This window comes from Ptychodera flava, chromosome 11 (assembly GCF_041260155.1).
Source record: "Ptychodera flava strain L36383 chromosome 11, AS_Pfla_20210202, whole genome shotgun sequence".
Taxonomy (NCBI): Eukaryota; Metazoa; Hemichordata; class Enteropneusta; family Ptychoderidae; genus Ptychodera; species Ptychodera flava.
The window spans coordinates 43,611,115-43,636,011 of NC_091938.1; the positions used below are offsets into that span (position 1 = coordinate 43,611,115).

The 24,897-nt window shown below is 36.1% G+C and overlaps 1 protein-coding gene across 3 annotated transcripts in view; it reads left to right on the top strand.

The window, feature by feature from the left end:
- LOC139144565 (kinesin-like protein KIF28P) overlaps positions 1-23,037 on the top strand; it is a 503,294-nt gene extending 480,257 nt beyond the window's left edge. For 2 of the 3 annotated variants that reach the window (XM_070715274.1, XM_070715276.1), the window contains exon 21: positions 9,595-10,481. In XM_070715274.1, the coding sequence (XP_070571375.1) occupies positions 9,595-9,756 (162 nt within the window). In that variant the 3' untranslated portion in view covers positions 9,757-10,481. Of the gene's footprint in view, positions 1-9,594; positions 10,482-21,595 lie in introns of those variants that run through there. The other variant, XM_070715275.1, reaches the window with a different exon arrangement.
- The last annotated feature ends 1,860 nt before the right edge of the window (positions 23,038-24,897 follow it).

Genomic DNA, 24,897 nt, shown 5'->3' on the forward strand with positions numbered 1-24,897 from the left:
TTTTGGTCAAAACGTGTATTTCCAAAACTACTCATCCGATAGCTTTGAAATTTGGTATACAGGTTTCTATAGGTGAACTAAATGATATTTATGATGAAATCTGCTATTTTGAATTTTTGGGGCAATTTTTCCCATTTTTGGTCAAAAAATGTGTTTCTCAAAAAAAGTACTGGTCTAACAGCTTTGAAATTTGGTATACAGGTTTCTATAGATGAAGTTATGAACTAAATTTGATCTCTTGAAATTATGATGAAATCTGCAATTTCATTTTTTGGGGCAATTGTTGCCATCTTTGGTCAGAAAATTTTATTCTCAAAAAACTACTCATCAGATAGCTTTGGTTGACATGTTCTTAGGGTTGACATGTTCTTAGGGATGATCTGATGTGATATATTCAAAGTATGATGAAATCTTCAATTGTATATTTTTGCAGCTTATTTTAGCCACTTTTTTCTGGCCTCTGCATTGAGCTATCAAAGATTTCCACCTTCCTAATCAACATGTGTAAAAAATAATTATTCTCTACATAAACACAGCGGAGCTATATCGGCCGCTAGGTCGCTTGTTTTACTATAACCGTATGCATTTTAGAAAGACCAGTATCTCAGCTTTCTAAAACTATAAGGTATATGGCATTTCAAGCCAGTTTACTTCATCATGGAAAGAATGTTGTTCCCCTACCCTAGCTTTTGCACACCCCACACAGATACACGCAATTCAAAATCGACTCCAGAGAAGTAGTGTAGAGTTAAATATCTGATGTTAACACTTTTTTTCTTGTTTAATATGTCAGAATAAATAATTTAAACACAAAAAGTTGTGAAAATTTTGCTTGATAAAAAGTATATCACAATTGTTACATGGTATTTTGGGTAAAAAATTTCAAAATTGTCAAAAATAATCATTTTAAAGTCATTCTATACTATGTTCACAGATCAATTTTGCTAAAGTTGGTGTTCCTCGGAAAGAGCAGTATCTGAGCTTTCCAAAAATGTAAGGTTTGTGCTGTTTCATGCTGGTTTACTCAATTTAGGGGAGGATATAGTACCCCCTACCCCTACCCATTTTTCGCCATTTTTTGCGGTACATATAAATCAAAAACCAGTGCAGACAGGTAGTGCATCCCAAAATATCCAATGTAACATCTTTTTTCTAGTTCAGCAGATCCCAAAGACCAAAAAAATACCCATGTAGTAGGTTTATGGGAGGGGGTGCACGGTGGGCCCCTCCAGCCCACGGACTAATATAATCGTGTTCACCACAATTAAAAATAATTTTCAACGGCATTGAAAACGATTTTGAAAATTGTGCTTTTATCGGCAGTTGAACTAATCTGAAAGTGTGAGAAGGGCATGGCATTCTATGAAAAAGTAACAAATTATTCAGCGTGTCCAGTTTCAACGAACTGAAGTTCATCTCCCAGTTCATCTGTGCTGTCAACGATCCGAAACTTAGTTTTAAACTATCCATCCTAATCATAACATAAAAAGTTAATATAGCGAGTTGTGAAATCTGTCTTGTGTTCATATTATTACTCATCCGTGTTCAGTACTCATGTCATTTTGAAAGCTTCGATTGGGTGCATGTGCAACGGCCAATGTTGGATGGGAAATGGACTATTCTGACGTGGGTGGCGCTTTACCAGATGTAAGCTAAAATAACTGCATTATTCAAGAAGTTCAGGGCTTTTATTCCATAAACAAATACATCTAGATACTATTTTAGCATTTATTCTAACTACTAGCAAAAATGATACCAAAAAACTCACATTTTTTCATGCCCGCAATCTGCAGCCCGCAACCCGCAAAATAGCACATCCGGGCCAAATGATGAGATGTACATGTTGATTTTGACCGTAACAGCCAGAGTGTATTGAAGGAAACCCATACGTACGTTTTGAAACCTTTATCATGCCATAGACAGTGGACAATTATGTTATGCCAAGCTACTGCCATCTGGGTGCTGGAAAGACAGATTTTACAGTTTTTTTGACAATATTTTATGGAAAAATGACACGATTTGCTGACCAAATTGATCATGATTGTGAACTTCGAACGTATAGGCGGCCAATAATGGCGGCACTGTGTGATGCCAAACTCTCGACATGGAGCCCGAGGGTTGAGGTTTTCGAAGCCCTAAACATGCAAGATTGAGAAATTTGTAAGGATTTGGTTGAATTGAGGTGTATTTTTGTCAATTTTCGAGCGTTGGACTACCGATAAGCCCATACTGTTGATATTTGACCTCCTCCGTCCTGGAGTGACACGGTCATGAAAGTCGATCCAGTTTGTCAAATGAAATGTAGTTGTTCTGAACTGTTGACAATTTGAGTTATTTCCTACATGTTACGCATTTTCTAACTGAAAAAACCGAACATGAAACTTTTTTATCGATATTTAGTGGTTTCTTGCCATTTCATGGTGGATTTTGTGGCATGCTTGACAAAATACGAGATCAAACTTGACGAACGGATTGACTAGTATGTAGGGTAGTACGAGACTGTGACTCGAAAAGCGAGCAACAGATAGTTAAGTATGCGTACATGAATTAAACTAATGCCAGTTGGGCCAAACACCAAAATTAATCGATAAAAAGGTTAGTAAAATGTGCTTTTGTCTTCAACTCTTCATTGTTATTGTACTGGCGGTTCAAACTATCCAGAGTCAGCTGAATATGCCCTATAGTTCTCTACATATATTGCACAATAGTTACTCCTCCATGTACGATGGAGCCTTGTGTCTGTGTAAGCTAATTAATTGTTTGTGTTTACATGCAAAAAATTCTACAATTAATCTCTTCTAACTTTGAAGACAAAGTTTTTAAATAACAAAAAGAAAGAATCATATCATAGTAAACTGATGACAAAATGAACATGCACTGAATTTTTCCCTGGAAAATCCTTTCCACCAGAAGAAATAAAATATATAAACAAACAAACAAACAAACAAACAAACAAACAAATACAATAGACAAGTAAAAGACAGTGTTTAGGCAAGGCAATGCTGTTGCTCCATACAAAGTAGCTGTCAATCTACATTAATTGTACTGCATGTGAAATATTATTTGTAATTTTTGTAGAGATGCATTCGCACAGGGAGCATTTGTATTATTTTGAAAGACACTAATTGTTTGTTTGTTTTTGTTTATTCACATACAGTGTTACATGACGCTGAAATCATGTACCTGAATTCATGTGTTTGGATAACATGAAAATTTTATGCAAGTTTGAAGGCTGTTGATGAACTTTACACATTTTACACTTTTATACATTTTTAGAAACTTTTATCATTTTTATTTAATTTTGAATCAAAAATGTGCATTTTAGCCCAATTTTACACCTTCAGTGTGTAAATTGAAACTTTTCATTGTCATAGACTGCTTCTTCATATCCTGAGCTTTGGAAATAATAATGGGTTGTTAGGATTTCTTATCACAGAAAATGAACTGCATGAGTCTGAAAAAAGCGTAACATTTTGAGAAGTTGGGTTCTAAAAGTCCTTGGCTTAGGAGTTTGATTGCAAAGAAAGTCTATGGCACTTTAAGGGTTAAGAAAGTTCCCCTTTGCTCAGAGTTCCAGCTTTGAGATCCAAAACTAGGGAGGTTCATTTTCCTTATATCTAGCACCCTCTATGGAATGAATATGCAAGTAAACATGGCGACCTGCATAAACGATGTTGTCATGTCTTTCATGTACAAGTGTTTTTCTGTTTCCATCCTGTATTTCTTAAGATAAAATCTGCAACCTGGACCTTCTAAGGGACGGTTCAGAATTTACTTCCAGGGGGAGGGGCTGGAGGATTTTCAGGGGGGGCACCCATTTTTCCCAAGAAAAATTAGAGGGGGGCAGACAAAAATACCACAATCTTTTAGGGGGGGGGCCAAGGAAAAAAAACATCAATTTAATATTTGCCCAGAATTTCTGATCTCTACAAAAGAGAACCATAGACGCTACCTGGGTGACAGATAAACTCAACATGTTTAGTTAAACTCCTTTAGCTGTCAAATTCGGTAATATTCACAGTGGTTTGTTTTATGCATCTACTGCAGTATATTGTTCTCCTCCCTGAAGCGTCATGAAATGTCCAGTATTTAGCATGTCAACACAAACCATACAGTGAACAGTCAGGGTTGTTTTTGTTGAAAAGAGATCTCGGATCATGACTAGAATTCATTTGTCAACAATAACAATGGTCATTTATATTCACACTTGTATGTTGCTAAATCATAGACCCTCGAGAAAGGGTCTATGGCTAAGTACAGCATTGGGTATTCTATGCAGTGATAGAATAACAAACAAATGCTGATACACAGAGATGAACATTGAACAAATGCTAAAAATTACAGCAAATGTCTTTTTAAGGTTGGGTTTACCTTGTAACTTGTAAAGCAGTTGAAAGTTGCGTGATAAAGAAGTGTTAATTTATGCAAATGTATGCAAATCACCCGATTTCTTGGCTTCTTTTTCCTTGCAATTTCGAAATTTCCAAAAAATTTAACTCCACTCCAGCTGGGTCAAATTTTCTCAAATTTTCACATTATGTTTTTTAAATGCTATATAACAAAACGACTATCAATTGATTTTGTTTGGCAATAAAGCTCTTACATTTTTTGCTCAAGTGTTTACACACGTGAGCATATGTCGCAGCAATGTCTGTCTGTCTGTCTGTCCGTCTGTCTGTCTGTGTGTCTGTCCGTCTGTGTGTCTGTCTGTTGGTCCGATATCTCAAAAACGACTTATCAGATCAGAATTAAATCTGGTACATAGATTCAGTTAGCAAATGGCAAGTACTGATTAGTTTTTGGTGGGTGTGGCTTGCATACTTTTTGCTCATTTACATAATTAATGATTTTAGAAAAAAAACGGATATACATTAAAAACGACCACACACAATTTGATGAGATTTGCTACAAATGTTGATCACACCAAGATATATCAGCAGTGGGAACCATTAAGGGGTGACATGAAAGATAAATGCTAATTTGCATATTTAATGAACTTTCCTAACTAGGAATATATGTCTGATTTGACTTGATCAAAATTAACCAAACTTGGTATGTATATTAAAGATACTATGATTTTACATTATTGAAAGTCATTAAGCGTTTTAACTTAAGCCAATTCCTAATTTGCATATTTCATGAACTTTGTTAATTAGGGATATATATTTGAAATGACTGGACCAAATTTGATGAAACTTGCTACATGTATTGAAGCCACTATGATTCAACACTTTTGAAAGTCATTAAGCATTTTTACTTCAGCCACTTCCGAATTTGCATATTTAATGAACTTTCCCAATTAGGGATATATATCTGAATTAACTTGATTGTAGTTGTTGAAACTTGCTATATACATCAAAGATACTGTGATATAACATTATTGAAAGTCAAAAGACATTTCAGCCAATTCCTAATTTGAATATTAAATGAATTTTCATAATTAGGGATATTTATCTGAATTGACTTGATCAAAATTGATGAAACTTGCTATGTACATTAAAGACACTATAATACAACATTATTGAAAGTCATTAAGCATTTTCTCTTCAGCCAATTCCTAATTTGCGTATTTAATGATCTTTCCTAATTAGAGATATATATCTGAATTGACTTGACCAAAGTTGACAAAATTTGCTACACATATTACAGATACCATGATACAACATTATTGACAATCATTAAGCATTTTTACTTAAGCCAATTCCTAATATACATATGAACTTTGCTTATTATGGATATATACCGGGATTTACTTGATCAAAGTTGGCAAAATATGCTATGTACATTGATGATTATACCAGGTACTAGGTTAAAACAATATCGAAAGTCATTTCACATTTTCATGTCAGCTAATTTATAATTTGCATATCTCACAGCTCGGCATATATGGCTTGAAGGACTTGGCCAACGGTAATTACACTTGCTATAAAGTGGTGGTACAATAAACGCAGTCAAATAACTTTAATATTTTTAGCTACTATAGACTATAGTCTATAGAAGCTATTGGGATGGGTATCCGTCCGGCGTCAGTCTGTATGTATGTATGTATGTATGTTCGTTTGTGAGGCGTCCGTCCACTCAAATATCTTGAGAACCGCAGTACTTACTGATTTGATATTTTTTGTTTAGATGAAAAATATGATTTTGAGAAACTATTTTTAAGGAATTTCTTTGTCATTTTTGGTCAAAGTTTGACTTACATTGTATGTAATTCTTGTACTGTATAAACCCTATCAATTCACCCAGAAAAAAATAATTAATATGATTTTATTTTAAATAATTGAATTAATTAGGAAATCATCAAAGCCAAAATAATTTTAGTGTGGAATTATCAGAAAGTTCAACTTTTTTTGACAGTTCATAGTGAATTGAGGATTAAAACATGTAAAGGCAACTTTCCTGAATCCCAACTTTGATATATTCTGAACCACCATTTATGTTATCTAAAAGAAATTGCTCATAATAGTTTGTCATGATAGGGTGGTCAAATAAATAGAGATAGAGACAGTTCTAATTTCCATTTATGGTTGACTTGGTAAGGATAAAATAAGATTACTTTTTGAGGAAAAAAATAGAGTGGTCAATTAAAAGAGTGGTCAAAGTGATAGGGTTTTTATGGTAAAGCTGGGCTGTAAGATTCCTCGTGTGCTATTTATAGCAATTATGCAATCTGTGTAAACAGTGCAATGAATGTGTAACATGATTCCTTATAATGCTTTTGATGACCTTGAACTTCTTAAGTTTCAAACATTTGTCTCTTCAGTGTGCTTTCTCTGAGTACGTACAGTCTCAACTTATTCAACAGAACTTACTTACAATGTTAATTTGAAAGTTAAATTGTGCTTGGTTAATAGGATGAAAATACTGATATTAAAAGATAACCAGCTCGAGATTCTTTATAACCTGACAGATATGCTGTTTTTTTATGACGTAAATCTTGATTTAAGCAAGTCTTGTTTACTTTAATTAGAATGTAATTAACTCTCGTTTATTTGCTATTATAGACTAATATAGTCTGATGAAATATGCAAATCTGTATTTTTACGGAATTTTTTTCCATTTTTGGTCAGGCCATCCTGAAATGAGCTATCAAAGATATCCACCTTCTTCATCAATACATGTGTCACAAAAGGTTATTCTCTACATAACACAGCAGAGCTCTGTTAACTGTTGAGTCGCTTGTTTTTTCAAAACCGCTGGTCAGACAACTTTAATATTTGGTTTACATGTCCCTAGGATGACCTTAGTGAGATAATTTCCTACAGTCAGGAAATACTTAATTTTGTATCCATGTCTATAGTAGCTTCAGGGACTTTGGCCCTATGTTTATTTCAGCTAATTACATATTTGTATACTTCATGACCTTTTAGAATTAATCAGCGGTGATTATTGTTCATTATGTTGATCATAATAATTTCAATGAAGTTTCAAACATGTGGCAAAGGTTCAAATTTACACATAACCTCAATATATAATGAAACACGTGAGCATTTACAGTTCATATCTGGTTAATAAGAGGCATTTTGAATAAGAGGCAATTTAGTTTTGCTGATGGTGATTTCAATCAATAATTAGACTCTTATTAGAGTGTCAGTCTTTAAACCCCTACGATTTTTAAATGAGGATGGATAATGCCAAATAAAATAGTTTTTTTTACATATACTCTTCTTTCAAGTGAAATATTACATTTCAGAAAATACTGGCTAGTTTTTGACTTAAATTAATTTTTATCATTAATACCGAAATTGAGGTTTTTTACCCCGAATATACACCCACTTCTTTGAGTAAACTACTGCTACCATACTAAACTTTAGAGTCTCTGCTTTTTGAAAATATATGGTATGAGGGGGTTTCCCTTGTCTTCTTATTGCTTTGAAAAAAACTGTGTTGGCAACATGCAGCTCCACCTTAATTCAAAACAAAATGACTTGCTACTCTGCCACTTCTTAAAGTAACATGGTCACGTTGATTCTCTGGGATTTTGTCAGTGTCAGTGTCTGTGTCACTATCATATTCAGAACCACTCATAAATTTCACTCTCAATGACTCTTATGACAGAGGTTTCCAATTCAGAGTCACTGCTATCTGACTCTGACTCATCTGTGACATAAGTTGTTACAATATCTCTCCCTGACAGTTTTCTTAAATTGAATGAAGGTTGTGCATGTATATGTACGGTTATAATTTGAACTTTTTCAGCTTTCAATTTTTTTTGTTTTGGTAATTTGAAGGTTCCCACTCAAGAGCAACTTTAACCAGCCATAGTTCCTTTTTTCTTTGTTTCATTCTCATCAATTTAACGCTTTCTAAATTTTTTAAATGTTCTACATAACTTTTTACAGTGCTTACATCTACTCTAAAGTTTTTTGAAAATAAATTTATGGCTGTCTCATCTTCAAGTTGCTTTTCAGCGAATCGTTTTTTAATTTTAGTTTTCCCCCTGGAAGCAAATTCTGAATCGTCCCTAAGGTATTGGGAACTCACTTATTTTATTCTGTTTTACCTTAAACAGTCAAATTTATTATTTGGTGTTAAAATGCAGTAAAAATATAATTAGCATAGCTGAAGGTGACTTTAGCAGGTTTGATTTCCAACAAATATATTCCTAAAGTTTTGCAATGTTTAAGAGTATCAAGGTTGTCAATAGTTCAGACAATTCCTGCCATCTGGTCATTGTGTCTCTTTTTTGCAAACATGGTCAATACCAAGGGGTTGACCATTTGATATCGGGGGGAGGGTCCTGGCAGATGAAAAAAATTCCAAGCAAATGTCAATAAAAAAGTCAGGCAGAGAAGGTTTGACAAAAAGTAAAGGTGGGAGAGTGGGAAAAAAGAATGTACAATGGATCGTATGAAAAAATAATGTACCTCATCAATCTTCCAGCCCCCCCCCCCAATATCAAATGGTCCACTCCTGATGTCTTTGTTCACACAATTAACCGTGCAGTGTATATTAGTTGAAGATGTCAAGTTAGGTGAGGATTTGAAAGGACTATAGTCAAGTTCATTACAGTTTAATTTCTTAAGTTGATCTCTTGTGTCATTATCCTTGTGTAATTGGTTAAGTTTTAAGTTGTTCCAAATGAGAATGCACCAGTTGTACTGGAATAGAACAACGTTTGTTTTTGCCTGTAGGGTTTCTGAGTTAATGATTGTATGTTGAAATCTCTCCATGTATCTGGTGTATGGGCAATGTGTAAACATTGGTTGCGTGTTATGTATTTCAGTCAATTTCAATTATTGTTCACGAAAAATCTAGAAAATTTTGCTATGTGTCTATATATGTGTTGCAGATTGATTGTCCTAAAAAATTATCACAGATGTAGAAAAGGACAAGAAACTAATCAAATTGATGTAACATATTCACCCTGAGTGCCTGTATATTTAACTATTTAATCTTTACATCCAGCTGTTTGTTGTATCTTTATCATTCTCCATGGGCCAAGACACATTTGGGGGCCTATGTCATCACTCTGTGGTAGTCTGTGTATGTCAGTCTGTCTGTATGTATGTCCATGTTTCATACAATTGTTGGCTTGTTTTGATCACAATACAGGAGCGAAAAGTCATTGTCACGAATTTTGTCCTGTTTCAGGTCAATGTGGAAGACCTAGTTGGATTAAAATCCACCGTAGTAAATCAATATGACAGTCTGAACATAATAGATCAACAATTATCATCCTGTGTCACACATCTAAAGACAACTGTAACCACGGCAATAAGGAACATGAAGAAAGCATCAGGCCATACACAGTAGCATCATCAGTTTGAAGACAAAGCTAAAGAGCCTTATTCGAATGCTTTTAGGCTTCAGTAGAGCATATTATTCTCAGATAAACTAAAACCATATATTGAAATTATAAGTTTTGTAGTATGTAATGATGCATGTAGTGAAATGATGAAAAAATATAGGAACTTTATGTAACATTCAATGTTTTAATGTAATATTAAATCTTAGAAAACTGCAAATTATAGATCTCTTCCCTTTTAATTTGAAGTATGAATTAATTGATTTCTAGCTTTTTGTATCGGGATAATGTTCACCACATGATGACAGAACAGTCTTTTTTTAGGTTTATAGCAAACCATGGAATTTATATAATTCAATAGAAGACATTTGTATTGGTGTTATCCACTTGGAACTGGTGCATTTAAAGCAATGTTACTTTATAGGGGAATTCTCTCATTGACATAGCCTTTTGACAACTTATTTCAATATACCAAAATTTATGAAATATTCCATTCCATCTTGACCGTTTATCACCCAGATGTCCGAAACGAAAAATCTATGGACTGTCAATGTCCCATTTAGTCTCCTAATTTGACTTTTTGAAATGTCATAATATGTTACATGTCAGAGTAGTGTCACTTTATGTCTAACCGTAGACCTTTGTACTGTCTAGGGTCAGACTTTTTCTACTGTCTACAGTCTGACCAGGGTGCCTTAATTCTAAGTCAAATAAATGTTCCACTGATTAAAGAGTTATTTCTTAAGCCGAGGAAAATTTAAATGTCACTTACACTGGTAAAGGGTTGACTCAAAGAAATGTGAATTCTTGAATTGACTCAAGAGTTCAGGAATTTTGAAGGTCAGTGGATCTTCAACCAGTGAAGTACACTGTTCTGTAGTCATGGAAATTTGATTTCCAATTATGTACACAACACTGTTATTAAGTTAACTGGACAAATATTGAGGGGTGGACCATTTGATATCGTGGGGGGGGGTCTGGAAGATTTTTCAGAGGGGGGGGCCCATTTTTTTTTTTCACATGTTCCACTTGATGTTTTTTTTTCCTTGTGAATCATGGCAAATTTTTTTTTTTTTTTGCATTCTTCCTTCAAAGAATTTTTTTTTAAGCAGCGATGTTGCAAAATCAATCTGTTTATCATACATCAACGGACTTGTACATAAGGGACTGGTGAGTTTCTTTGCCCTGAGGGGACGTTGGATTATCATTTGCCAGCGTCAAAAAGTGGCTGACCCCCATTCCAACTTTCGAAAACAGGGTGACCCCCCTGCGCACGACAAAGGTAAAACAAAAAGTGGAAATTAAATTGAAAAATTCAGTGCGTATATATATATATATATATATATATATATATATATATATATATATATATATATATATATATATATATATATATATATATATATATATATATATATATATATATATATATATATATATATTAGAAACTAAATTGAAAAACACACGACTACATCTGAGTGTCTCTGCACAGCAAATTTTTGGGGCTTGAAAAAATGATATATATATATATATATATATAATTTTTGGAGTATATTTTAAACATTCAGTCATTCAGTGTTTTAATGAAATTGTTGTCATGTCAGTTGTAAGATAGGAACTTCAAAGTGTCAATTCTAAAGTTTGAATACAGTATTTTGAATGAGCCGTGAATGTACACCACTCTTTTTATGCACAACCAGATGTCCAGAACTGTTGTAAGAAAAATTTGATTGTGAAATATTAGTGCATATTGCTTTCTAATACTAAATTCTCATAGAGGAAACAGAAAAGTATCAGGAACTTTTCATGCTTTTCATATGAACTGCAGATTTCATAATGATTAGTGCACTTTGCAAAACAGATCGACTTTCAATTTACAGACATCAAGATACTGCTGACATATATCTCTGATATATTAATTTACTGCGCCCGAAGGGCGCGCTGAAAAATATGAAATATCCAGATATTTCTGATATATATACCGTATATATATATATATATATATATATATATATATATATATATATATATATATATATATATATATATATATATATATATATATATATATATATATATATGATTTATGAAAGTCATGCGGCTGAAGGGCATGCTGAGAAATATTGTTTGATATTTTTAAAGAAATGCGCCCAAAGGGCGCGCTGAAAAATTTCAACATACATAGATCTTAGATATATGTATGTCTGATATATTAAAGTTGTGCACTATGACAGGGCTCTGAAAAATGTCTTATTATCATTAAAGCCCAAAGGGCACGTCGAAAAGTGAAATTGAATAATGAATCTCATGGCTAGCATGATGCATTTGATGCATTTTAGGCAAGTATGAGCCCGCGTCGAAATTTAAAAACACACTGACCCCCAATTTGGCATTTCAAAATAGGTGACCCCATCACCAAAGTAAAAAACAGGGTGACCCCATGAATCCACCTGCCTTCTTAGCCGAAAAAACTGACCAGTCCCTCATTCCCGCTAATAGCGCTGTTCGCAAATGACGTCACTGTTCTCTCTCATTAATATGCATAAATAAACATTTGTCTGCATTTTCCGCATAAACGACGAAAATAAAACCTGCGAGTGTTAGAAAGGCTATTTAGCGTCACATTTATTCGTATGAATTGATGACTGAGACTACAACAAGCTGCAACAACAGCCGCGCATACAACAACAAAATTTGTCCGAATTTCAGTTTATTTGTCCGAAAGTCGCGCGCGTGCAGCCATATTTAGTAACAAACCCGAAATCGCGATCAACGCTATTTTTACCTTCTCGTGTCTATTTATAGACAGAGAAGGTATTAGAGTTGAAAACCAGTATGCTGATGTCAACTTCTACTTCCGTCTGTCAATACTTCCGTCTGTCAAGATCCGTTGATGTCATGCCATTGTGATGGGTCATATCATAAACTGGTGGGGGTGTTCATGGTTCAGGTTGAGGTGTGGGAGAACGATTTTGAGCTGTGACAAAAATCAAAAGGGACTTAGCGGCATAGCCACAGTGTTAAGCCTTTCTCCAAGGTTCTTAGTTGACTACGATCTATTACAGACTACTGAGCTGACGTTAGAGGTACTCACTTTGTGTTTGCTCACTCTGTGTGCGCTAGTGTTTGGTATTGAGTTGCGTGGATTTCCCCTCATGGCCTCACGTGATATGGGTCTGTTGGGCAAAGTGAAAAACCCAGGCCTAGTCGGGCCTAGCCGGACCCTCTAGGTTGGCAATCTAAAATTTAGCGCGAATTCAAACACGTGGGAAGTTCCCGCAGAGACTGAGTTTCGCAAAGCTACATTGTGCCTCAGCTGGCCCTGTCCCGACGCCAGGGATCGCTCCCAAAATCAAGCATTTTGCGTACCCTCGATTGATGATTACTTTTTTGCCACCGATCACAGAATATAGTTTGTGCAGGTTCGATTTTGCTTTTTGCTATTATTTGTTTTATTGAAATTCGTGCCGGCGAAATAGCCACTTGTAATTTGCATCGATCGCAGCCTGCCATGCCTCTGCGAGCGCGGGGTTGATTACCGTAAAAACTCTTTCAATTTGACCAGAAAAAATAATTACGATTTGAAATCGTCGAATTAATAGGAAATTAAAACTGCCGAAATAATTTAGAGGTCGAATTAATTGAAACGACGATAATGAAATTTACGCAAGACATGTTTGCTATGTGTAGACTAATTCAAAGCATGGACTGTGAAATTTTGTGGGGGCGACAAATTCGTCTATGCTGTAGGCTACAAAAATCTCAAACCTAGGGAGCACATGGGTGTCACATCAAAATCAAGGTGGCCGCGATTACAGACGGAGCGATCTGTGACACTTTACCACCGGCCACTCGATGGACGACGCGTAAGTTGACATCGTGTGCCAGCCCTTGGAAATATATTGCAACTCCGTGACAGGCAGATCAGATAATCTAAGAGTGTTTAATGCATAAAATTTTGTAAAAATAATAAAAATTGACATCACCGATCATAAGAAACGTGGTGTTGAAGATAATATTTTTTTAAAGAAGTCTCTGATAGCCATTTTCTGTAAGTATGGTCTGACTTCGCAAAGTTGGGAAACCAACATCTGAAGATTTACTTCAACCAACACTTTTGGATTTTTTCTACTCTTATTATAATTTCTGGAAAGTAGATGTACATTTTCGATGTTTGTGTAGCGTCTATACTGAACTCTCTCTCTCTCTCTCTCTCTCTCTCTCCTGGCATTTCGATGTTTTACTTTGTCGACATTTAAATATCAGTTTGAAGTTTCAGGTCACTGCACAATGCAATAGTTGATGTCAATTCCCGTATCGGGCATGGTCTCTGTCGTCACTCTAATCATTAGTTTTTTTATATTCGATATCAGACTCAAAACACAACGTGAACAACGCTGATAATATATTGCATCTTTTGTATCGAAAACCGGTAAAGTTTGCAACTGGTTATGTCTGTGACGCTTTTGCTTCCAAATAGACATACTGAAATGCACAGGGAACTTCTTGGTATGGCACTTATATGAATTTTACTGTGGAGAAAGTCCATGACTTTTAAACTGGCCGTACAACCAAAATAAACACAGTGGAGCAATGATACCGACTTCAGAGACTGCGAATTTTTTCCATTGCGAGCGCTGGTGAGAACCGTGTCGTCGAATTTTTTCCCGCTGGCTATTTGGCTTTGAATTTTCAATTGCCCTCATGTGATAATTACAGCTACATGTAAAATCAAGAAAGGCGTTCTCTGTAAATCAATAAGCCTTTTGAATATGAAAAAAATCGGACATCTAAACCTCAACACGCAGTTTGAAAGTTGCTCTTGAATCAGGACAGGGACATCGGTGAGGCCGGATTTCACGTAGTAGCTATGGAAACCAACGTTCATTGTAAGAAAGCATGCGATGTACTTCTGAGCCCTGTGTACAGGTCTGTGGTGGAGGCTGTATAACGCTGGGAACACACAGACCTGTACGCAGGGCTAGCGACGTAGTGCTCCTGCTCCCTTGAGCCGAGGACTTTCGCCATCTCGCCTCTACACCGTCTATTATTACCTAACCATGCCAACAATCACATAATAGTGTTCAGTCTTCAAATTTTCATATGTTAATCTACCAATCATCAAGTGTCGAACACATCAAAAACAATAGTCGCAACCACGGATTCAAAGACGTTCACGCTGTTACGTGCAGAGAAAACGAACAAAAGGGTGAACTCAGCAGTTAACGTTTAAACAAAATTTATTATGAAAATAAATCTAATTGCTATAAAGTCAGGGTTAGAGTACAAGCTTTAAAAGTGTACAGACTACTTATCTCAGCTGGGACGGCAAAGCTCCAGTCTCAGAGTTGTAACAGTCAGTCGGATGAATGAACAGTCCTTTGGCTTGCAGGCTTGAAGTTGCACAAAGTCCACAGAGTAAATCCAGCGTTGGCAGTGAAGGTCTTGAGAAGTCTTGCAAATTACTACGGCTGGAGTTTTGAAACACCTGTATATATAGAGGGAGTGAATAAGTCTAACCCTAACCCTAACCGTAACTTAAGTCTAACCCTAACCCTAACTTAAGCCTAACCCTAACCCTAACCCTAACTTAAGCCTAACCCTAACCATCGGAAATACGTATCAACAAACAAACAAATATATAAACAAACAAACAAATAAACAAAAACAAATAAATAAACTGCTCTTTATTGACAAATATTAACAAAACAGCTTTTCGCTGTTATTTTATTAAAAATAACAAATAAACAAACACAAACACATACACACAAACAAACAGACACAAATAAACAACAAGCACGAGTCCCCTGTGGTAGTAACACCCAAGAGACACGATCCCAAAAGTCTGCCTAGAAGCTGTGCACGTCCCTTTTTATACCCATGTGCTTACATAAGGGCATATAAGAACAATCTAGAACTTTTATTGACATGCTAATTACTGTTCTAAAATTATCTCTCTTACACAGCTAACTAAATTTCCAGAACATTCCAAACATGACTAATTGAATTCAAGGTTGTGAGGTCATTAAGGGCAGTGACCTTGAGAATGTTCTAGACTAATTGAACTCAGGTCATGATGAGTGTGGGGGAAAATGACCTACATAACACACCCCCTCTTCAAAAAAGAAAATTTTTCAAAGAAAAATCTTTCTTTTGCAAATGTTATCTTGAAAAAGATTTAAGTACTCAAATATTTTTACTCTAAAGTAAAATTTCTTGAAAGTGAATAACAATAAACTCTCGAGAGAGAGAGTCTGCAATTAAATTGTCTCTGCCTTTGATATGTCTAATATCAAGATTAAACTCCTGTAACATTAAACTCCATCTTAGCAATCTCTGATTTTTGCCTTTAAATTTCTGCAGAAAAACAAGAGGGTTGTGATCAATATAAACCACTATTGGCTAATTTGAAGAAGTAACATAAACTTCAAAATGCTGTAAAGCTAATATCAAAGATAAACACTCTTTTTCAATTGTAGAGTAGTTTCTCTGGGATTTGTTAAATTTGCGTGAAAAATAGCAAACAGGATGATCTATACCATGACTATCCTCTTGCAATTTGGTATTGGAAAACTTGAAATGGCACTGAATTTGGCATAAAGTATGCATGGCAAAGTCCAGTTATTTTTATTGAGTTCGATAAAGTTATTGTTCGGCAAATACTTGGCTTCCTCTTGGAGATATTCCGCTTTTACAGGATTCAGTCTGTCTGGATGTTGTTCCATTGGATTACTGTCGTAGACATCTTCGTTGTGATAGGTGATGTTTGTCCTCGTTGGAACATCTTGAAACAGGTGTTTATATTCGTGGAGCAGTTCTTTCACCTGTTGTTGTTGTTCTGTCTGGAGGTGTGCCAACTTTGTAGACTCCAGCTTCTCCAGGATTTCTGAGTTCTGAAGCTTGACCGAGCCCAGCTTTGAATTTAGAGTATTTTCACTCAAGTCAGTTTCAGTATCACTATCTTCATAATGGTTTGAACTGACTGCACTGACAGGCTTTGTTTTAGTAGGATTATCCCTATTCAAATATGGCTTAAGCATATTTATGTGACATAGCTGTTTTTGTTTTCGCCTGTCAGGTGTTATTATGATGTAATTTAAATCACTCAATTTCTTATCAATTAGGTATGGCCCAAAGTAACGAGCATGGAGTGGTTTGCCAGGAACCGGAAGTAGAACAAGAACTTTTTGACCTGGTTCAAACTTCCGTTTTGAGGTGCTTTTATCATATTTGATTTTCATTGACTGCTGACATGACTCAAGATTTTCTCTGGCTAATTCACATGCTTTAGAGAGTTTTGTACGAAAATCTGACACATTTTGCAAAATATTCAGACAATCATCATCGTCTGATAGGAATTTCTCTTTAACGAGCTTAAGTGGGCCACGGACTGTATGTCCAAATACAAGCCCAAATGGGCTAAAACCAAGAGACTCTTGAATTGACTCTCTAACAGCAAAGAGCAGAAAATGAATTCCTTCATCCCACTGCTTCTCTGTGTCAAAACAGTAGGTCCTAATCATATTTTTCAAAGTTTGATGGAATCGCTCAAGAGCACCCTGACTTTCTGGATGATAGGCGGATGACGTATACTGTTTAATGCCTAGCTGATCCATTACTTGTTGAAAAATACCAGACATAAAGTTGGAGCCTTGATCGGACTGGACACATTTAGGGAGGCCGAATTAAGTGAAAAATTTGACTAAAGCTTTCACTATAGTCTTTGTCTTCATATTTCTCAGTGGTATGGCTTCGGGGAACCGAGTTGATGTACACATTATTGTCAGCATGTACTTATTTCCTGATCTTGTTTTTGGTAGGGGCCCAACACAGTCTATTAGAATTCTACTAAATGGTTCTTGAAATGCAGGGATTGGCTGTAAAGGGGCCTTTGGAATGGTCTGATTCGGCTTTCCTACCATTTGACATGTGTGACAAGTTTTACAGAAATGTGTTCCATCCTGCCTGAGATTAGGCTAATAAAAGTGACTGAGAATTTTATGATAAGTTTTCCTTACTCCAAATGACCAGCCCAGGGCGTTTCATGGGCCAGGCGCAATATTTCAGCACGATAGGGCTTTGGAACCACAAGTTGATGTTTTATAGCCCAATCGTCATCAAGCAAAACGTCTGGAGGTCTCCATTTACACATGAGAATACCAGATTTTGTATAATAGGAAACAGAGCTATCTGAAGTTTTACCTTCATCATCTACCCTGTCAAACAAACACAAAATATCTGGGTCTTTGTGTTGTTCTGCAATGAGATCTGATCCAGAAAATGACTGACTTTTGTCAGCCGAAGTTTTACTGGAAGTTTCAAATCCACGAGGGATAACGGAATGATCTGTGTCAAACACCTGACTGAGAAAGGTGTCATTTAAGTCAACATCTGTGACATCATTTTTGAGAGTATTTTGATTCTCGGAAGTTTTCTTTGACATGGCTCGAGTATTAGCACATGAAGGGAAAAGGACGGGAATTTCTTCCTCTATTGGCTCTGGATTCTGATCTAAACTAGGATTATCAGTCACAAGTGGATTAGTAATGACCTTGTCCCCGGCAAGGTCGTTTCCAAGAAGAAGGTGAATACCTTCAAAAGGCAAAAAAGGCCTAATACCTAAAGTCACAGGTCCAGAAGCAAAGTACGAAGACAAATAGACATTATGGAGAGGAACAGGAATAAAGTCATTGCAATCTACCCCCTTAATAAGAACTTTAGAACCTGAAAATGACTTTTCAGAAAACGGCAGGGTATCTGCCAACAAAAGAGACTGGGACGCCCCGGTATCTCTTAGAATTTTGACAGGGGTAGCGGAAGAAAAATCACTAGAAAGTGATATAGAACCATTGTGAATAAATGGTTCAAAAATACCCATAATGCTATCATGAGAAGAATTGACCTTGACCTCATTAATTGGGGATGAGATCTAGAGGGATTTAACCTCAGAAAATGTGTTGCACACATTAGTAGACTCTAATTGAGTTGATGAAGAAACAAAGCCGGTGGGCTTAGATCCACTTTGACCTTCACGTTTTCTTTTCAATTTGAAACAATCTGACATTAAATGGCCGTCTTTCTTACAATAATTGCAAGAAAGTGTACCAAACTGTTTGTCAGAAGGAGATTGAGACTTGGGATCTGATGATGTGGGGGTGTTACTTGAACTCTGTGAACTGTTGTCATTTGATTTCCTACTGTCCTTTGAAAAATTCTTGGATGAAAAGGAGGAGTTAAATTTACCTGCATTGTTTCTGTATGAAAAGGACTGGGATGGTTTGCTGAGAAAGGAAGATTTGTGGGTCAATGAATAATCATCAGCCAAACGTGCAGCAACCTCTAATGTATCTGCCTTTTGTTCATTGATAAATGTCTTGATGTCACTTCTGATGCACCTTTTAAATTCCTCAATCAAAATCAGTCGTAATTTTTCATAATTCTGACTGACCTTTTCAGTAGAACACGAACGATCAAACAGTTGTTCTTTTGTTCGAGCAAATTCAACATAAGTTTGATCCTTCACCTTCTCACAATCCCTAAATTTCTGACGGTAAGCTTCAGGGCACCAACTCATAGCCCTTGAGAATTAATTCCTTCACAGAATCATAATTTGAAGCCTGCTCTACTGACAACTGAATGTAAATTTCTCTGGCTTTACCCACCAAAGCACTCTGCAAAAGCATAGACCAGGACTCCTTAGGCCAATTCAGACTCTGAGCAATTTTCTCAAAATGAAGGAAATATTTATCAACATCCTTTTCTTGGAAAGGGGGAACTAACCTGAAATGCTTAGTGATGTCAAAATTGTCTGAAGGGAAGAATTTTCCTGACTGTCCAAGCTCTAAACGTTTTATTTCTACCTGTAATCGCTGTTCTTCTAATAGCAATTCTTTTTCTCTCTGTCTTTCTTCCATTTCTGATCTTTCCTGCCTTTCCCTTTCTTCCATTTGTAATTTTTCCTTTTCTAATTCCAATTTCTTAAGCTCCAAATCTGCCTGTCTCTCTTTTTCCATTTGTAATTCTTTCTCTCTCATTTGTAATTCTAGTTTCTTGATCTCCAAATTTGTCTGCATTTCTAATTCTAATTTTCTGAGTTCAGAGGTAGACTCGGGCTCATAATCTTTCAGGGTGGATTCCTCAAATTGGCCTAAATCAACTAGATGTTTGGCAATACGGTACTGTATTTCCCTCTTGCGCATAGATCTTTTGACTTCTACTTTAAGGAAATTGGCCAGTGTTATAAGGTTGTCTTTTCTGAGGGAATCAAATGTGCCCTGATCAAGGTCATCCGTTTCCTCTGGTTTAAATTCCGCCATGATTAAATTTCGCTGAGTTGACAGTGTAAATTAGTTTTGAAAAGGCTGTCAAAATGTCGTCAAACGGCCTCAAAATATTCGTCTCCCGGACAAGCCCCCAATTTGTTACGTGCAGAGAAAACGAAAAAATTTATTACGAAAATAAAACTAATTGCTAAGTCAGGGATAGAATACAAGCTTTAAAGTGTACAGACTACTTATCTCAGCTGGGACGGCAAAGCTCCAGTCTCAGAGTTGTAACAGTCAGTCGGAAGAATGAACAGTCCTTCGGCTTGCAGGCTTGTAGTTGCACAAAGTCCACAGAGTAAATCCAGCGTTGGCAGTGAAGGTCTTGAAAAGTCTTGAGAATGACTACTGCTGGAGTTTAGTAACACACAAGAGACACGATCCCAAAAGTCTGACTGCGAGCCTGCTGTCCCAGTAACCTCCCCAGTATTTATACTTGTGTGCTTACATAAGCATATAAGAACAATCTAGAACTTGTATTGACATGCTAATTACTGTTCTAAAATTCTCTCTCTTACACAACTAATTAACTTTCCAGAACATTCCAAACATGACTAATTGAATTCATGGTTGTGAGGTCATTGAGGGTAGTGACCTTGAGAACGTTCTAGACTAATTGAACTCAGGTCATGATGAGTGTGGGGGAAATGACCTACATAACAAGTTTAATTCAGGGTAATCAACTGACCAGTAACATTTGTTGTGCCGGGCCACACCTCCAAACAGCTTCTTGAATACTCAGTGACAGAGGGGTATTATGTTGCTTACAGCGAAACACTGTCACTTGCTTGATGTGTAACAAAGAACTAACTTTGCTCATTGAAAAGGGGCACAATCCACCACACCTCATAGGTTAAGCGACTGCAACTTTTTTTAGACAGACACTGAGTCCTGCCCTTTCAAGTGCACACATTTTGGAAAAAATACAATTTGCTTAGTGACACTTATGGGCAGTCTAACTGACAATTAGGTCATTACTATCCGTGCTTTGATATACTCATTACATGTTAATACATATTGTAACCTGTGGTGTCATTATACATGTATGTGCCCTTGTTGCTTTAGCAAATGATGTACCATACTGTAATGTGCTGCTGTCATTTTGACTAGAAGAGTGTGTAGTTTGTTTGTATCAACATTTTCCGCTGTAGAGGAAAATGTTGATACTTGAACAACACTCATCTGGTCACTTTGCTGGCTATGTTTTCATAACCATAGCAAGTAAGATTGCAGTGCAAAGCAACCCAATCATGCGTACAGATATTTTAGGTTCCACTGAATACAGCAGTACACATAGTTCTGTTGTATATACCAATATATACATATATTATTTATTACTGTATACTATATGATATTGGTAGCAATGTCCAGAAGTGTAACAGATTACACCATATTGTATGTTCATGTATCTAAGTATGTCAGAGCTTTGAAACTTAGATTTACATGTTTATTCAAAGATTGAGACAGTTTTTTTACTTTATTTGTGTGGGACTAATCAGTTATCGGTAATGTTCATTTTTCATAGGTCATGGTTCTGTAATGGGTGTCAAGTCAAAGAAAATTTTAGACTCTGGTACCCGCAATAAGAGATGCCTAGTATGTGAACACGCAACACAGAATCAAAGGGAGCCAACTCCACATGACTGTCGCTTAAACTGGAGTTCATCCAGCAAATCAATGGCGTCATCAGTCTGTGTTGAATTATTCAATAGAGCCATGGAAAATGATGTCTGATATGGAACCCTGGTGGAGGACGAGGACTTCACAACATGGAGAAATATTTGTGACTCTGTTAAGTATGATGTTGGGAAATGGTCAGACACAAACCAAGTGAAAAAAACCTTGGAAACCATCTGTACAAACTCAATGGAATACATAAGGAACTGACCAAAACAACCGTAAATTATTTTCAAAGAATGTTTGCATATGCACTGTCTCAGACTAAAAACAATGTTGATGGTATGAAAAAAGCCATTCTCAACATTGTTCTGCATGCTTATGGTAACCACTCTCAGTGCGGTCAATGGTGTGGATATCATAAGTATGGGGATAACTACAAACACAGTGGCTTACCACGCGGCAAAGACCTACAGGATGACAACACAAGACAAGTAATTCAGGGAGTGATGAAATCATTCACTGATCATGCAGAGAAATTAGCCCCACTCAGCTCTACACAGCCCAACGAATCTTTAAATTACACAATAGCTAGCAAAGCCCCAAAGTCATTGCACTTTTGGTGCCGTGAATCTATGATGACGTTAGAGTTGCTGCTGGTGTGGCACAACACAACGCGTGGAGAACTTACGTATCTGAAGTCTAAAAGAACACTTGAACTTAGTCCATGGGGGTTTTTGTATGACGTTTAACCAGAAGGTTGATAAAAAGACAAAGTCCTCAGTACAGAAGTCACAAACAAGAGAAGGAAAGAAAAGAAGGGAACTGAAAAGACAGAGACTTTCAGATATGACTAGTAAAGAAACCAGAGAAGGAGTTGTGTACCAAATTTTTTAAGTGACATAGGTTTGCACAATGATGAAAACTCAGAATGCATACCACCTCCTGTTGTAAGACCAGAAAAGGAAAGGGTTCAAAATGTTCACTCATGACCAAATCATGCAATTTGACCGTGAAACATCAACCCCTGGGGATAGTGCTGAAATTGTACAAATATCTGCTGTAACAAGTGATGGCAGTAAGACATTTGACAAGTACATTATGCCAAATGGCAATATAAGTAGAATTATGGCTGAGAAAATTGCAGCATCTGGATTAAAATATCATTTACAAATGGCATTCAACAGAAACGGGCGTGATGGTATAGTTGCTGTTTTGAGTGAAAATGTCAATAGGAAACCAAGAGTAACTAAAACAAAAAAAATTATTGATTCATTGTTTGATCACTTCAGTGGTACCTAATATGATAACAGTGTATTTTTAATAAAGAAAGCTTTTTCTTACACTTTATAGACTTGTCTAGTATTTTATTTTTCAAAATAAATAAAATTTCATTCATTCACCAATACAAAACTAATGGTATATCAGTCTTACAATGTTGTCTAGGAGTTTTTGAGTTCAAGATAGGGAAACACCCTGACTAATGCCCCATTGTATTTAATCATGTTTCCATTCAACATGTTAAAGCAAAGTGATACCTAAATATCATCATTATTCAGTCCAAATAATTTTACTATCAGCAATCTCACAGCACTACTACAAAAAAACAACAACATTGTATGCATGATTGTCACGGTAGAGTAACATTCAAAAGCTGAAGTAAACTTGATTTAAAGGCTTTATTGATGCAATTACTTGTTATGTCTCATATTTTATCATTGTAAGTTGTCAAGAATTTCACAATTTTGGACTATATCATGTAAATATTGCCATAAATTATGAAACATAATTTCTCAATTTTGCCTCCAGGGGTGCACTTCAACAAAGTTTCCGGGTTTTAGAACTTTTGGCTATATCTACAGAACTAAGGTGGTGACACCCATTTTTGTTTTTCTATTGATATACTTTTTGGTCACTTATCCCTCGATTGAGGAAGTTTCATCAAAATCTATTGGCGGGAAAGAGTAAATTCTGCAATGTTATTTCTTAGTTATTCAGTCCATCGTTTTCCTATGCAGAAATATGAAAATCATAAATTTTAATGATTGGATATCTCAAAAATTTTCATGGTGACACCCTAATTTTTGTTGACAATATTAATCTATATGGGCTTCTTGGCCCTTACAGAAATTTTAATTGAAATCTATTGGTGAGAAATAAAAGGCGCACCAACTTGCCACAGTAACCATGGAAAGAGAAAATCTAACCAATCACAAATTTTAAGCGGGTGGCCGCTGTTTAAAAATAGTGCCCTCACATTAGCATTTTGAATACCAAGGACCTCCCCTTTGACCATATATGGGCATATTTAGATTACAGATGACTGTATACCTTTAAGATGGCGAGAAAATTTGCTTAGCGAACGTCAAAAGAAACGCTGATTTGAACAATTTACCGAAAAAGACTGGGAGAAAATGTTGCATTGCTAGCCATTATCGACAAACAGTTCAACAGCGCGCTGTCAATCAAATTTACTGTCAGGCGTAAACTGACCCGCCTTGGTGATTAGAAACTAACCGCAAGTGAGTGCGGCCGGTCAAAAATATGTCGATTGCATTCCCGACAGAAACGTCACACTGGCACAGATAAAAACATTCATATGTGAGATAAGAAAGATGTCTGTTATTTTCACTCTGATTTATCCTTTACCTCACGGTTAAATCCAAGTAAACAGTGACTATTTTTTACGTTTTTTACCTTCTACGAAATATGCCATTTCTTTTAATTTCCTATGTAGAATGAATTTGCTTCTCCATTGCAATATAGAGATTTTATTTCTTTGCGTCGGCTCTCTGTCTGTCCGTTGTCAACTTCTCTCTATCTTGAGTTTTTATCTGTGTCCACCCGTCGTTGACTTTTTGTTCGACAACGCACGACAACAGCCGCATCGTTGTCGCTGTTTGTGGAATCCTCGGGCTTCGGCCATGCCCGGCTCTTCTTCTCTTTGTTGGCTGTTTTATCATAGGGTATTCAGTAGTCATTAATGATGATAAAGAAATATGAAAATTATTATTATTATTATTATTATCGTGAAGTATGAAAATTATTGTTGTTGTTGTTATTATTTTCATCATCATCATCATCATTATGAAGCACCATTGGCAATGTTGAATTCCTACCACAGTTCTCCACCCTGGCGAAAAGTACTCTATCTACATACACTCAAGGGTTGCAACTTGCTCCATCCTCTAATCCGTATAAGTCAACTTT